The sequence below is a fragment of the Stylophora pistillata genome, chromosome 14, assembly GCF_964205215.1.
Source record: "Stylophora pistillata chromosome 14, jaStyPist1.2, whole genome shotgun sequence".
Taxonomy (NCBI): Eukaryota; Metazoa; Cnidaria; class Anthozoa; order Scleractinia; family Pocilloporidae; genus Stylophora; species Stylophora pistillata.
In genome coordinates, this window is record NC_142532.1 from 23,463,698 (window position 1) to 23,476,843 (window position 13,146).

The 13,146-nt window shown below is 40.3% G+C and overlaps 2 protein-coding genes across 4 annotated transcripts; one reads left to right on the forward strand and one right to left on the reverse strand.

Moving 5' to 3' along the window:
* Positions 1 to 19: 19 nt before the first annotated feature.
* Positions 20 to 4,365, forward strand: LOC111325629 (DIS3-like exonuclease 2). Its single transcript, XM_022929460.2, has one exon. The coding sequence runs from the start codon at positions 275 to 277 to the stop codon at positions 3,983 to 3,985; it is 3,711 nt and encodes a 1,236-aa protein (XP_022785195.2). The 5' UTR covers positions 20 to 274; the 3' UTR covers positions 3,986 to 4,365.
* Positions 4,366 to 4,857: 492 nt separating this feature from the next.
* LOC111325571 (intraflagellar transport protein 43 homolog A-like) lies at positions 4,858 to 13,132 on the reverse strand. Of its 3 annotated transcripts, XM_088745661.1 has the most exons (11): positions 12,973 to 13,132; positions 10,631 to 10,775; positions 9,336 to 9,449; positions 8,550 to 8,684; positions 8,220 to 8,287; positions 7,781 to 7,813; positions 7,631 to 7,680; positions 6,956 to 7,028; positions 6,700 to 6,784; positions 5,833 to 5,895; positions 4,858 to 5,338 (listed from the first exon to the last, which is right to left on the reverse strand). In XM_088745661.1, the coding sequence occupies exons 1-11, from the start codon at positions 12,990 to 12,992 to the stop codon at positions 5,234 to 5,236; spliced, it is 891 nt and encodes a 296-aa protein (XP_088601787.1). In that variant the 5' UTR covers positions 12,993 to 13,132; the 3' UTR covers positions 4,858 to 5,233. The 3 variants fall into 3 exon arrangements, with proteins under 3 accessions (XP_088601787.1, XP_088601788.1, XP_088601789.1); XM_088745662.1 differs by lacking the exon at positions 9,336 to 9,449 and having other exon boundaries at positions 12,973 to 13,131; XM_088745663.1 differs by lacking the exons at positions 9,336 to 9,449; positions 10,631 to 10,775 and having other exon boundaries at positions 12,973 to 13,130.
* Between the last annotated feature and the right edge of the window lie 14 nt (positions 13,133 to 13,146).

The following is a 13,146-nucleotide window of genomic DNA, read 5'->3' on the forward strand; positions in this document are numbered from 1 at the left end:
ACTACTTCAAAGTCTCATGGGAGGGGTAACACAAAACAAAGATGGCGGGAGCAGCTAGAGACAGGTAATGCGAGAGTTTCTCTTTCTTTGCAACACCAAAGGTGAAACTGAATCATTCAATGTTTGAAGAAACGCAAGAAATTAATTCGACTTAAGTGAAGCGCTGTCTTATGGCTCAACTTTGGTTAATACTGAACCGATTACACACTACTTTCACTTTAAGTTCGACTCCACTCTTATTCATTTGAATTTTGCGAAGATCAGTGTGTATCCAATGGATTTCAAAAAAGCAATTGCTAGTAACAGCGAGGGGAAAAGAGAGGCAACAGAAGCTACAGATTGCACAAAGCCCGCCGAGAGCAGCGCTCGTGCTGAGAGCATCGATGAGCGTGCAGGAACTAGCGATCCACGTGCAACGATACCGCAATCAAAAGAGAAAGCAAATTTCTTGCCTGATGCGACACATGTGGACAGAGACGATCATGCGGGGAAGGAAGAAGATGCTACAGATGGCAAATCTCAAAATCAAAAGAAAAAACGGAGGAGAAGGAAAAAGAAAAAACAAGATTCTGAAACTGCAAGCGCTGCGTCAGCGGGTACAACCTATGATGCAATCGTAGCCGATTGTGATGTTACTAAAAGGATTTCTCCTGACTCAGCCAAACAGCAGAGCAATTTTGCTGATCAAGAACACAATCGTGCTGATTCAGAATTAACTGCTAGTCAAAATCAACCAAACGCGGACGGCAAGAAGAAGCGAAAATCGCGAAAAAGACGAGGAAAAAGTGCACAGCTCAGCGAAGAACCACCATCATTACAGGGAACAGAACTACCAGTTGAAGTAACAAAGGAAAGCATGGCGAAAGGAGACGGTGCGAACGCAAACTTCGCTGACAGTGGAGAGAGAGAAGATCGCCGAGATTTGCAGACCACTGAGAACGCGAGTAGTGGTAAGAGAAAAAGGAAAAGACGAAGAAAACCCAATCGAGGTCAAGATGGCGAGGAAGCTAGCGAGGGAAGTAGCCATCAGGACCTTGTGGGAAATGATTTAGATCGTGGTCAACTAGCAAACAACAGTCCACGCAGCGGTGAAGTGTCCGCCAGAGATTCAGAGACGAGAAATGCGGATCAATTCAACCCAAGTACTCAGGGGAAATCTACGAGTAGAAATTCAAATCGAAGAACGCCCAACAGTGGGAAAAAGAAACAGAAACCTCTCTACGAAAAGTACTGGTCTGTAGAGAGAGTCTCAGATGGATTAAAAAAAGGACAGCTTGTGAAAGGAATATTGAGGATTAGTCCCCGAAACTATGAGCTGGCCTGGGTAACAGTACCTGGTATAAAACGCGATGTACTCTTGGAAGGCATGTTGAATCGTAACCGTGCTCTCAATGGCGACATCGTTGCGCTGGACATCTTTCCGAGGGAGAAATGGAAAATAATGCTGGAAGAACTGGAATACAACGGTTTGGTCGCGAATAAAACGGAGCATAATCACGTTGACAAATTAGCTGAGAGTTTGGACACTGTTGCTATGAGCTCTGGGAATGTTATGCAATCCCCTTCAGCAAGGAGGGTCCGTATGGAGAATATGGCTGGCCATACCCCTGAGTCACATTACATCGATATCAATCAAATTCCTGACGAATTTTTGCAAAGAAGAGCCAAAGTGATCTACATCATTGAGAAGAAACACTCGCGAGTTGCAAGCGGACACCTAACACCTTTCTCCCACCCCAAGGAAAACCCCGACGGGTGTTTCTCCCCAACTGACAGTCGGTTGCCAAGGTTTCGCATCCCGCGGAACAACTGCCCACCGGGATTTTTTGACAGGCCGCGTGACTTCGAGAACACTTTACACGTGGGACGTATTGTGAGTTGGCCTGAGAACTCTTCAAGGGATTCGTTTCTCGCTATTGGTTCAGTATCGCGGAGCCTGGGCGAAGCAGGTGAAATTGAACCGGAAACAGAGGGGATCCTTTTGGAGTATGGCATAGATTCTGGGCCATTTTCGGACGAGGTTCTGGCGTGTTTACCCCAACAAACACCTTGGAAAGTACCCGAGAAGGAACTCGAATATCGAAGAGATTTCCGTGATGATTGCGTCTTTACCATTGATCCTCTCACAGCCAGGGATCTAGATGACGCCGTTCACTGCAAGAAAATTGCAGATAACCTCTTTGAAGTTGGCGTCCATATTGCTGATGTCAGCTACTTCGTTCGTTCGGAAACAGCGCTAGATGAAGTGGCTGTCGAGAGAGCAACATCTACGTACATGGTACAGAAAGTGGTACCTATGCTTCCGCGGCGATTGTGCGAAGAGCTGTGCAGTTTGAATCCTGGGGAAGACCGCCTGACTTTCTCCGTTGTTTGGAAAATGACAAGCAAAGGAGAAATTATCGACGATTGGAAGGGGAGGGGAATCATTCGCTCGCGAATAAAAATGGCTTACGAGCATGCGCAAGATATGATTGACAAGCCGAACAGGAAATGGAATGAAAACGAGCTTCCCCCGATATCAGACGGCGCAATTGCTGAGGAAATTTCTGCGCAAGTCAATCAGCTTCATAAATTTGCAATTCGTCTCAGGCGCAACCGCTTGGAGAAGGGCGCGCTTCGTTTGGATCAGGCAAAAATCCGGTTTGAGCTGGACAAAGAAACTGGTCTGCCTAACGGGTACCACGTGCACCAACAGCGCGACGCGAACAAGCTAATCGAGGAGTTTATGCTGCTGGCCAACATGGCGGTCGCGCACCACATTTACAGCGCATATCCCGAGACAGCGCTTCTAAGGCGACACCCAAGACCGCACCAGAAACAGCTCGACGATCTTCTTGAGCTGTGTAAATCGCTTGGTATTAACTTCAACACTACTTCATCTAAGACCATTCACGAGTCGCTCGCCAAATTTCCGCTCTCCTCCCCTGAGCGTGAAGTTCTGGTCAATTTGGCCATGCGTCCCATGAAGAACGCGGAGTATTTTTGCACGGGGTGCGTAGATGACGGCGAATATGGACACTATGCCCTAAGCGTGCCTCTGTACACTCATTTTACGTCCCCAATAAGAAGATACGCAGATATTGTGGTGCACAGGCTTCTGGCTGCGAGCCTTGGAATCGATGAACCGCTGAACCAGGATCCCTCTATCGTAGACATGATCGCGCACCATTGTAATGATCGCAAAATGGCAGCGAAAAGAGCCGGCGAATTGAGCACTGAAATGTTCTTTGGTATTTTTGTTCGTGAAAGCGGCCCTCTGGAGGAAAATGGGATTGTACTTAACGTAATGGACCAATCAGTGGATGTTCTTGTGCCAGAACTGGGTATGGTCAAAAGGGTGTACATGAAATTCTGTCCCGGGGTGAAACGCTACGCTTTCACCAAGGGTGAGAGAGGAAAACCAGCCGAGTTGCGTTTGCTTTGGAGCGTCGAGTTGAAATCAGGTGATGTGATTCACGAAGAGGAGCAAGTGTTGAAGACTTTCAACCAGGTACGGGTCATTTTGACAACTGAGAGTGAAACGGAAAGTAAGACTACAAATCCCTTTAAGGTTATGGCCAAACTTGCTCCATCTCTCAAGTGCGGTCACGAATTTTACACTCCATCAACCCCAGCCACTGAAAAACCTGTAAAAAAGAGTGGTGCCAGGGAACATTTGAGAGAAACCGGAATTCCGAACTCTTCCGACGACGTACGAGAAAAACTGTTTGATTCCGAAGACTCCGATGCCATTGTCGGGTCTAAGAAGGCTCAAGAGGTCAACCGTTTACTCGTGAATCAAAGATCTGATGAAGAAGAGACTGCGTCACATGGCTCCGATGACGTCATTATAGAAGAAGAAGACGAAGAGGCGAATGAGGGCACGTCACATGACTCCAACGACGTCGTTGTAGAAGACGAAGAGGCAAATGAGGGTACGAACCTAGCCGACGATGATTCCGATGATGTCATCGTGGAGTCGGAATCCGATAACGAAGTGCATTGAAAACTGTGGTGCGAAGTATTTTTACTACCATCCCCATTATTTGAACTGCTCTTAAATTCTAAAATTTGTATGTAAAGAGATTTTTTCTTAATGGTTTTACCATTGGTCGAGTTTTTTTAACTACGGAGTACAACTTTCACGTATACCTTTAGAAGCAGCTTAACTGTAGGACACTTAATGCAAAATGTTCTTGTTTGAAACCTCGCTCGCTCCTTATGAGGAACTGTTAAATTAGCCCATAGAATACATTAATTAGCTTCGGAAAGGTGAAGTAGATCTGATTTAGAAAGTAGAAAAATCTCACGGTTTTATAGAACACTGACAAATTTTCCAACATTAGCTTCCCAAGAAGGGAAAATAAACGTGAAGAGGAATTATGAGTCGAGTGTCAATAGTAACCCGGGTTTTCTTTGGTTTTGCTTTACTTCGATGTGTGATTGGTCTAGAAAAGTAGCGCCAATTTCTCAACCAATCAGATGGAAAGCTACAGCTAATCGCGCATTCGTCAACCGCGTTTTTCCGCGCTTCGGAAAGTTTGGTTGATTTTAGTTTGAGTTCTTTCCTTTATTCCGATTGGCTTTCGCGGAGTATTATGTAAAATAAAGGACGCTATCGGTACAACTATTCCTTTGTTTAATTTTTCAATTACGAGCCGTTGCTCCTTCCCAACGCGAGGAAAGACTGAAAAAAAGAAATGGGTTGGTTCAGAGAGTGCGAAGCACACTTAAGCATAGAGCCGTGTTGTAGTTTCTCGCTGATTCTTTTCCTTAGCGTTACAGATTGAGATGCTACTTTTTCATACAATTCTTTTAATAGTTACAGTTAAATAATGGTTTTAAGAGGAATTTCAGTGGATTTCATTCGGTCCAAAGTCGGTTCGATCAATTTTTTTATTATTCTGGATCTTGAAAGTTACAACTTCTTTGTTTCGAGACAGTTAAATAATTATCTCCGGGTCGGCATTGTGTTAAGAGTATGAATCAAGTTTACAAAAAAGGAAAGAAAGCCGCTTACTAAATATCAAACCAACAAAAAACAAATCAACAGACACTGATATACAAGAACGATGACTTCTAATAAGTTGGAGAAACGACACAAGATGGCAACAAAACAGTTGAACAGTTGAGTTGATTACTAAGTTCGTGGAGCGCGGCTTCATTAAGTAGCATAGTCTTTGGTCCACCGCCATCCTTCATCTTGAATAAGTTAAAATGTTTATTCTTTATCATTATAGTACGTTATTTTATTCTAGGTTTCCTCAACTTCCTCGGTTTCTTTGTCGGTGTTCCACTCACTTTGCAGCTCAGACGCAACTTCAGTGAAGAGTCGGTCCCAGTCCCACCGTTTGTCTTCCTATGGGATAAAATAATAGAAAAGAGAGCAATTGAACCCTTTCACGCCCAAGAGTGACCAAAAATGAATTTCTCCTCACAACTCAACACACTTTCGAGCGCCTTACATACCCAGGTCTCGAACCCATGCCTTTCGCATACACGTCCGGCGCGGTAACTGTTCGGCTACAATGCCTCTTATATCGTAAAATAGTGTTTTGGTCGGTCATCGTGGTAAATAACACTTCAAAAGAGAAATATATGTCGTTTGTGATCTTGAGACAAACGATTATATTTCTTTTACAGTCATAGTTCATTTGCATACAAAAAAAAACCAATTGACCTTAAGTCAGCCAGCACCATGGTATTGACTAGGTTGATCGCAGGATTCTGAAAGAACATTTACTCAAGTTCTTTCAGTGGCACAAATTACTGCTTTTTCTGTAGCGCTACACTTGCAACTTCAACATTGTGCCTAACAACTAATAGTGTGTAAACATGGCCATTATGTCCTACCTCAAATACCTCCGTTTCTGGTGACAAAACGTTCGTGAGAAGTTTGAGGTCGATCTCGCCATCCTTCAAATTCAAAACAGAAAATTGCAATGTTAGTTAGTTTTCCATTTCTAGGAATAAATCAAGTCCAGTAAAATAGATAGCCAAGAACAGTTTTCAATTAAACTAAAACCGAAGTAAACACAACCACCAATCAGAGAAAGGATTACATCATTAACCAATGAGAACTCCAAGTGAAAACAGGCGGCTACCTCGAGGCGCGGGGAAACGCGAGTAACCAGTTTGGGATTGGTGTGAGTTTTGTAGCTGCGGGACAACGCCAGTAACCAGGTTGGGATTGGTGTGAGTTTTGTAAGCGCGGAAAAAGGCAAGTGACCAGTTTGGGATTGGTGTGAGTTTTGTAGGTGCGGGACAACGCCAGTAACCAGGTCGGGATTGGTGTGAGTTTTGTAGGTGCGGAACAACGCCAGTAACCAGGTTGGGATTGGTGTGAGTTTTGTATCTGATTGACTGACGTGATGGCACGAGTTTTCAGTGTTAAATCTAAAACGACTGCTAACGAAGACAACAGAGACGAATATTTAGAAATACTCCCTTCTTTTCGTACGTGGGCAGAAATTAGCACCGCAAGGACTGCTTGGAATTGAAAATAAAACTAGTTCAACAGATTCCCATTTTTAAGATATCTGAGGATTTCCCGGTTCACTCTAACACGAAAGTACCTCCGTTGCGTGAAAAAAGCACTAGTATAATCCTCTACGTTAAATTTGAATACTGCTGCATGGTTTCAGGTTCTCTGCCTCGAACTTCCCTCCCCTCCTGAAACCCAGATTTTTCTACCCTTCCTGATCTTTAAAAAACACTCACCAGTAAGTTAACGTTGAAGAGTGCTGATTGTTTCTGAAAATAACTATCCAGTTCTTTGTAGGTAGCCACTCTGTTCACTTGCACACTATGAAGGCAAATAAAAGAAATCAGATTTTCGAGATAGCTCGTTTGTGAAACGATGGTTCTCTTATGACACAGCTAAGATAATTTTTGTTTAAAAGAGTTTCCTTTGAAACGACTCCTGTTTCTCCTGCAAAGAATTCACTCTACTCCAATGGGTGGAGCACCATCTCACCTAGGCGGGGCTGCAATCTGTGTCATCATGTCCTCTTCTTGTACATCCTCTAAGTCGGGGATCACAGGAATATCTGGGGAAATTTTTAAATTTTGTACAAGAACAGGGAAATAACATTATTTTCTTAATCTATGCAGACTAGAAAAAGGGACCGAGCACTGTGAGGGGGTTACGTGTTCTGGAGCAAAACAGATCATCGACATAGGACACATAGACTAACTGATATTATAACCATCGAGATATTAGTAAAATATAATAACAATTTTCTGGTAAGTGTCAATTTTACATAGTCTTGGATTGCTTTGGTTTTGCTTTATTTCGCTCTCTGATTGGTTAAAAAAAAACTCGCACTGCCCTCGCAACCAATCAGATGCAAAATTTAATCCAATTTGATTTGAACACTAGGATTTTCCCGCGCTTCAAGCAGTTTGTCAATTGAAACCTTGAGTTCTCATTGGCTTATTGCAGTGTTGACCTTTCTCCTGATTGGCCGCTGTCATTTTGAAAAATATCTTATTAAACTCCAACGGTGCACCAAATGCAGTCATGCTAATGCCAGAGAAACCGCAAAAGTGCCAAACGATAATGCGACTTAACACGCATAAAATAAACCTACCGCCTAGCAGTGTGCCAGTAAAATAGAACAAAATTTGATAGAATTAATTTTAATCTTACCACCATCATCGTCCTCTTGAGTTACTGAGTTATCAATTTTGAGTCTTTCACTACACAAGAAAAACGAAAGATTTCAGTTTAGTAAAAATGTGCGTTACTTTGGATCATTTAGAAAAAAGAAAAAATATAAACATTTTTATCAAATCTCACTCTTCTTCTTGGAAGGTTTCCACGTCTCTTCTCCTACAAAAAAAACAAAACAAAACAAAAAAAAAAAACAAAAAAAACAGAAAAAGCAATCAATCGTGTCTATAAATTCAGCTCTACAAATTCAGCTCTACACTAACTTCCGATTTCTAAAACTAACATCTGATTTCAGATGCTACTGTCTGAATTCAAACACTAACATCCAATTTAGGATTCGACTTTCAGATTTTGGATACTTCCATCCAATTTCTGACACTACTGTTCGATTTGAACAATACCTTCCAATTTCAGGTACTACACCACGATTTCGAACACTGCACTCCGATTTAAGATAATACTGTCCCATCTTGGACACTACACATTGATTTCGGACAGTACTAATTCCAGTTTCAAACATTTCTGACTAATTTCAGACATTCCATTGGAATTCAGATGACCTCACCCTTTCTTCTTCTCTTTGGGTGTGTCATCTGCCCAGCCTCCCTGCCTTCTTGATGGTTTTGGCGGAGGCTAGAAGATAAAATCCAGAATATAAATGCAAATGATGGTGCAAAGCTGCCCTGAGCCCCCTACCCCAAATGATGGTGCAAAGCTGCCCTGAGCCCCCTACCCCAAATGATGGTGCAAAGCTGACCTGAGCCCCCTACCCCAAATGATGGTGCAAAGCTGCCCTGAGCCCCCTACCCCAAATGATGGTGCAAAGCTGCCCTGAGCCCCCTACCCCAAATCCCTAGTAATTTCTTAATCTGTATCTGTGTCAGCATTAACAAACCTGATCCTTTTCTATGGCAGCTGATGCACTGTTACTTTCAGTCGCTATGTCTCCAAGAGCTGCATCTAAAACATCCTCGTCAGCGTCCTGTTGAGGTTGGGTATTCTGTACAGCCCGCCTTCCCTGTTTGACCTCCTGTTTAAAAGATCAAAATTAAATTTAACCCCCCATCCTTTATTACTCAGCACTGGAACCTTAATTTTGAGAATATTTGTCAATCAGAAATGTGACTCAGAGAAGACACTTTTCAGAAACCCTGATTTTTCCAGTCCCTCATTTCCACACGCTTTTAAATACAACTCCTAGAAAAGATGATCTGCTTAAAACTGAATGAAGAATTAAATATTACTTGATTCTCCCACTTGTATGGCAATCTAGAGACAAGTTTACATTGGCAGATTGGCAGATTCACTTCATGTCCAGTAGATTTTCAGAGAGATGATTTATAAGTTTCTGTGGAATTTTGCAGTAAGAAAGTCAGGGTTGGTCTTGATGAAGAACCTCTCAAGGCAGAGAAATGAGCTGGAAACAATTATAATTATAATAATAATAACTATAAGAATAGTGGGAATTTAAAGGTGGACATTCCACTAGGTGACTCTTCTTGTCCACTGTTTCCAGGTCAAATTAATTATTGTGAAGGGAGAAAAACTGGATGACCTGGAAAAAAGCCTCAGAGCATGGAAGAGAACTAACAACAAATATAACAAGCAGATTAACTCCACAGACTATGAATGGAGATGATAATTAGCCAGAGGATCCACAGACAGAAGGAAGAGGTGTTACCAGATTGAGGTTTGTACCGTCATCAGCATCAGAAGAAGCAAAAGATGGAGGGAGATCAACTAACAGCATGTTATGACCAGCAAAGTTCCCATTACTTCCCTCATCAGATGAAGACTACTCAGGCATAAAAAACAGAACACACACCCAGAGTTACTCTCAAAATGGTTACTGAATAGATTAAATATTAAGCAAAAGAGAGTTGTCTTCTAATTGAAAAAGTTGCCAAATTTAACCTGAAACAGATTATTCAGAGGAGAAAGGTAACCACCAAGAACACTGGATACATGTAGGTAAGATGAAAGATAGAGTACAATGTTAAGAACTTCTGTCAGTGTGAAAGAACAGATAATGTTACTTTGTATTTGATATAAACTAAGAAATATTAAATTTTTTGAATAGATCATATGCATGTTGGCTGTTTGGCATTTGTAGTAGCATTTCTCCTGGTCAGAATGGATTTCCAAATGGGTTCAATTTCAATTAATGATACTTATCTGTTACAGATCAAAATTGTTCTCAATTTAATTTTGACCATGCATGCAAACCAGAGTTGATCTTTCTTACTCTTAGCCTTACATTTATCATAATTTGACACAAATTGAACAATTGTTAACCTCACTTTAAAAAATTTAAACAATGAAAAATTTGAGTTGCAAGATAAACAATACCAAAGAATTAATTAAAAGAAAAACTGATAACATCTCATGTTCAGGTTTACAATGATTTTCAATTTAGAAGTTACATATAGAATTAAACTGAGGTTTGTTTGAATTAAATCTGAGTTCTATGATAATCATAAGAATTAATATATTCAAAGTGTTACTGACAGTAACTCTTCACAGCCTAACATCAGTATGCATATTCTCCATACTGTTCTTTATACTTTTTTTAAGGTGCTGATGAGGAGAATTTGTTTAACAATCAAGATCAGCTTGTTTAGTTGGTGATCATTTTCTTTATTCTCCTGACCTTAATGTGTGATTCAGGGCTGATATTGTAAGGAGAAATTAGACGCTTATCACTCTTAGAGGTCAGAGGGTTAAAATTAAAGTAAAAATTTAACATAATTATATTTCAGGGGTTTCATTGAGGGCTGGGTACCAGGCAAATTTGACTGGTTATATGAGGACAGTTTTGCCAACCTGGTTTGATGATCTGGAGGAAAATTCTATTCAAAAAGTCTTGCCCACCTGCAAAAACCAATTGCTCTCCTAGGCCTGCTGAAAACATCAATGAAACCCCTGACATTTAGTGGAAGATTTAAAAGTTTATAATTACATTTAATTTACCAATACCTTAGCCATGTCCTTGTTTGTCTTTAAATTGTCCTCGTTGAGTGAATTAGATTCAAATGAATTTTTATCAGAAGGTGCAGAAGAGTGCAATTCATGTAACAGAGTATCTGTCCACTCATTAAGTTGCTGTAATCCACTAACTCTCCTATGTGTAAAGTGAAAGACACATAAAAAAGAGATAAACTGTGCATCAAATTTAGTTTACCTTGGAGTAGAATCACTGCGAGACATGATATTATCATTGTATATCTTACATGCAGCTACAACACACCGTTTAATACAAAATAAATGCAATGGCCAGCAGTGCAGGCATCTCATTAAGGCAAGTTAACATGATTAGCTTGTGATCATTTATCTGAATGCCATGCTTGATTTGGAGTCAGAGCGGACAGTGAAGGTAGGGGGTGGGGGAAAGGCAAGAATATTTCCTCCCCTACCCCAGCCCCAGTCCTTATTTTTGACTGTCACTTACCCCCTTGGTACAAATTTCTTTCTCTCCCCAGCCTTCCGCTGCCATTAAAATCAAAGATGGCAGCCATTTTTCACTAAGATTACTGAGCATTCGCACGTCCAAATTATGCCTGCTCTGAAGGCTATTGATGCAAATAATTTCCATACATTCCAAAGTGAAACAAAAAATTTGTCATCAAAATGAGAGTGGGCTGATCTATTTTGATGTTTAAATTTAAGTTGAAGTTTAATTCATTTGCCACAGGAATGGCAGGAGAAAGGAACAGAACTTTCGTCCCAATTGACACCTAACCCCTTTGTACCCACCATCCCACCCCCAGGGAGGACATCCATCACACAGAAATCTTGTGAGTGGGAAATTAACATCTCCTACCCCCAACCCTGCAGGAGACGGGACCTCCATTTATTCGTCCCTATCCGAGAAGACTAGAATATCTAACCATTTCTTGATGTTATAGAAAGGTAGTAAATTCTTCCCAATTATTTTAAGACCTTGAGTGTTGGTCCAGCCAGGGCTCAAACCCTCGACCTCCCACACAACAGTCCAACGCACTATCCATTGGGCTAACTGGGCAGTGACATTTCGAGTGTAAGCTCCTCATCAGAGCAAATGAAAACAACTTAAAGATATGTTAATGTAAGTTAAGTTTAGGTATGAAGAAGAATTCTGCTGCTGTTATTCATATGATCAAAAATATAAAGCTATTATTAGATGATGCACCTGCCCAATTTAAATTTTTCACCTGAAGGTGTTCATTAAGTACTATAAGTCAAAGATTTCTTCAGTTACAAAAAAATACCTACTGATTTTGCTACCCTTTTAAGCCAGACAAATTCTTGTATAATCTATTCTCCAGCTAAAAATAAGAACTGCCACAATTTTGTATCAACTGCCTAACATCAGTCTAAGCTTGCAGAAAAAAGAATCATAAGAATATCTCACTTTTGATCCTCTATCATTGAGGACAATAAATCTTAATTCATAAAAATGGAAATAAGTTAGAATACAGCCAGACCTTTCTAGCTCAGCAATCTCTACTGGCCAAATCCTTAAGTCCATTTAAAAAGGAGTCAGAAATCTTGTGGCAAATACATCAAACTAACCTTTGATTTATGCAAATGTTACATATCTCCATTCGCAAATGAAGTAAAACATGCCATTTTAGCTGTCACGTCACTTAATTACTGTCAATTTTTTTTCTAGATTAAGAATTATTTTTAAAGCCATTAATTGCTTTTAAGTGATTTTGGTAACCTTAACCACAAACTATGAGTTCTCCGTTTCTGCAGTAACTGAAACTTGTCCTTTAAAATGTCAAAGCACTAAATAAGCTTAATTTTAAAGTAATTTTAGCGAAGAATTTTTTTTGGCCTTTACATTGTTTCAATTAAGCTGCCTCTGCCTGAACCACAAAGTTTCTGTTCATCATTTCAGAAGTCATTTTAAAAGAGTTAGAATAATGTAATATGTTCACATTACCATTCTTAACTTCTCAATGATAACAGTTAATGAGAAACAACTAAAAGCAAATTAAGATGGCTCAAATTGTACCTTATTAAAATTATTTTTCAACATATGCATTCGGGAATAATGATTGCGACAATTTGTGTAATAAATCTTAATATATCTGCGACGAAATCTTATCATAGGGTAATTTCGCATTTTTGTTTTTTGTTTTTTTTCTTATGAGAGGACAGTCTGACAGTACATATGTGCAGAAAAAATTCATTTGTCAAATAAAGGGGATATCACTAGGAAGGATTTCAACATATGATTTGTGTACGTTATCAAGTGAAAGAAAGATTGGACTCAACGAGCTACAGTATTAATTATTCGAATAAACCCGTGTTGTAAAAGGATTTTTACTTACCCTCTTAGGCGAAAAGACATCCATCAATATTACAACTTAATCAAACCCCCAAGATTAGACCTCGTTTAGACGACTGCATACAATTTCCAATCGTTAACGACGCTAGACTCATAGAGCTTGCAAGAAAACACTCGTCCATCTCTTCCTGTGTGTAACTGATCATGAAATGTCTCA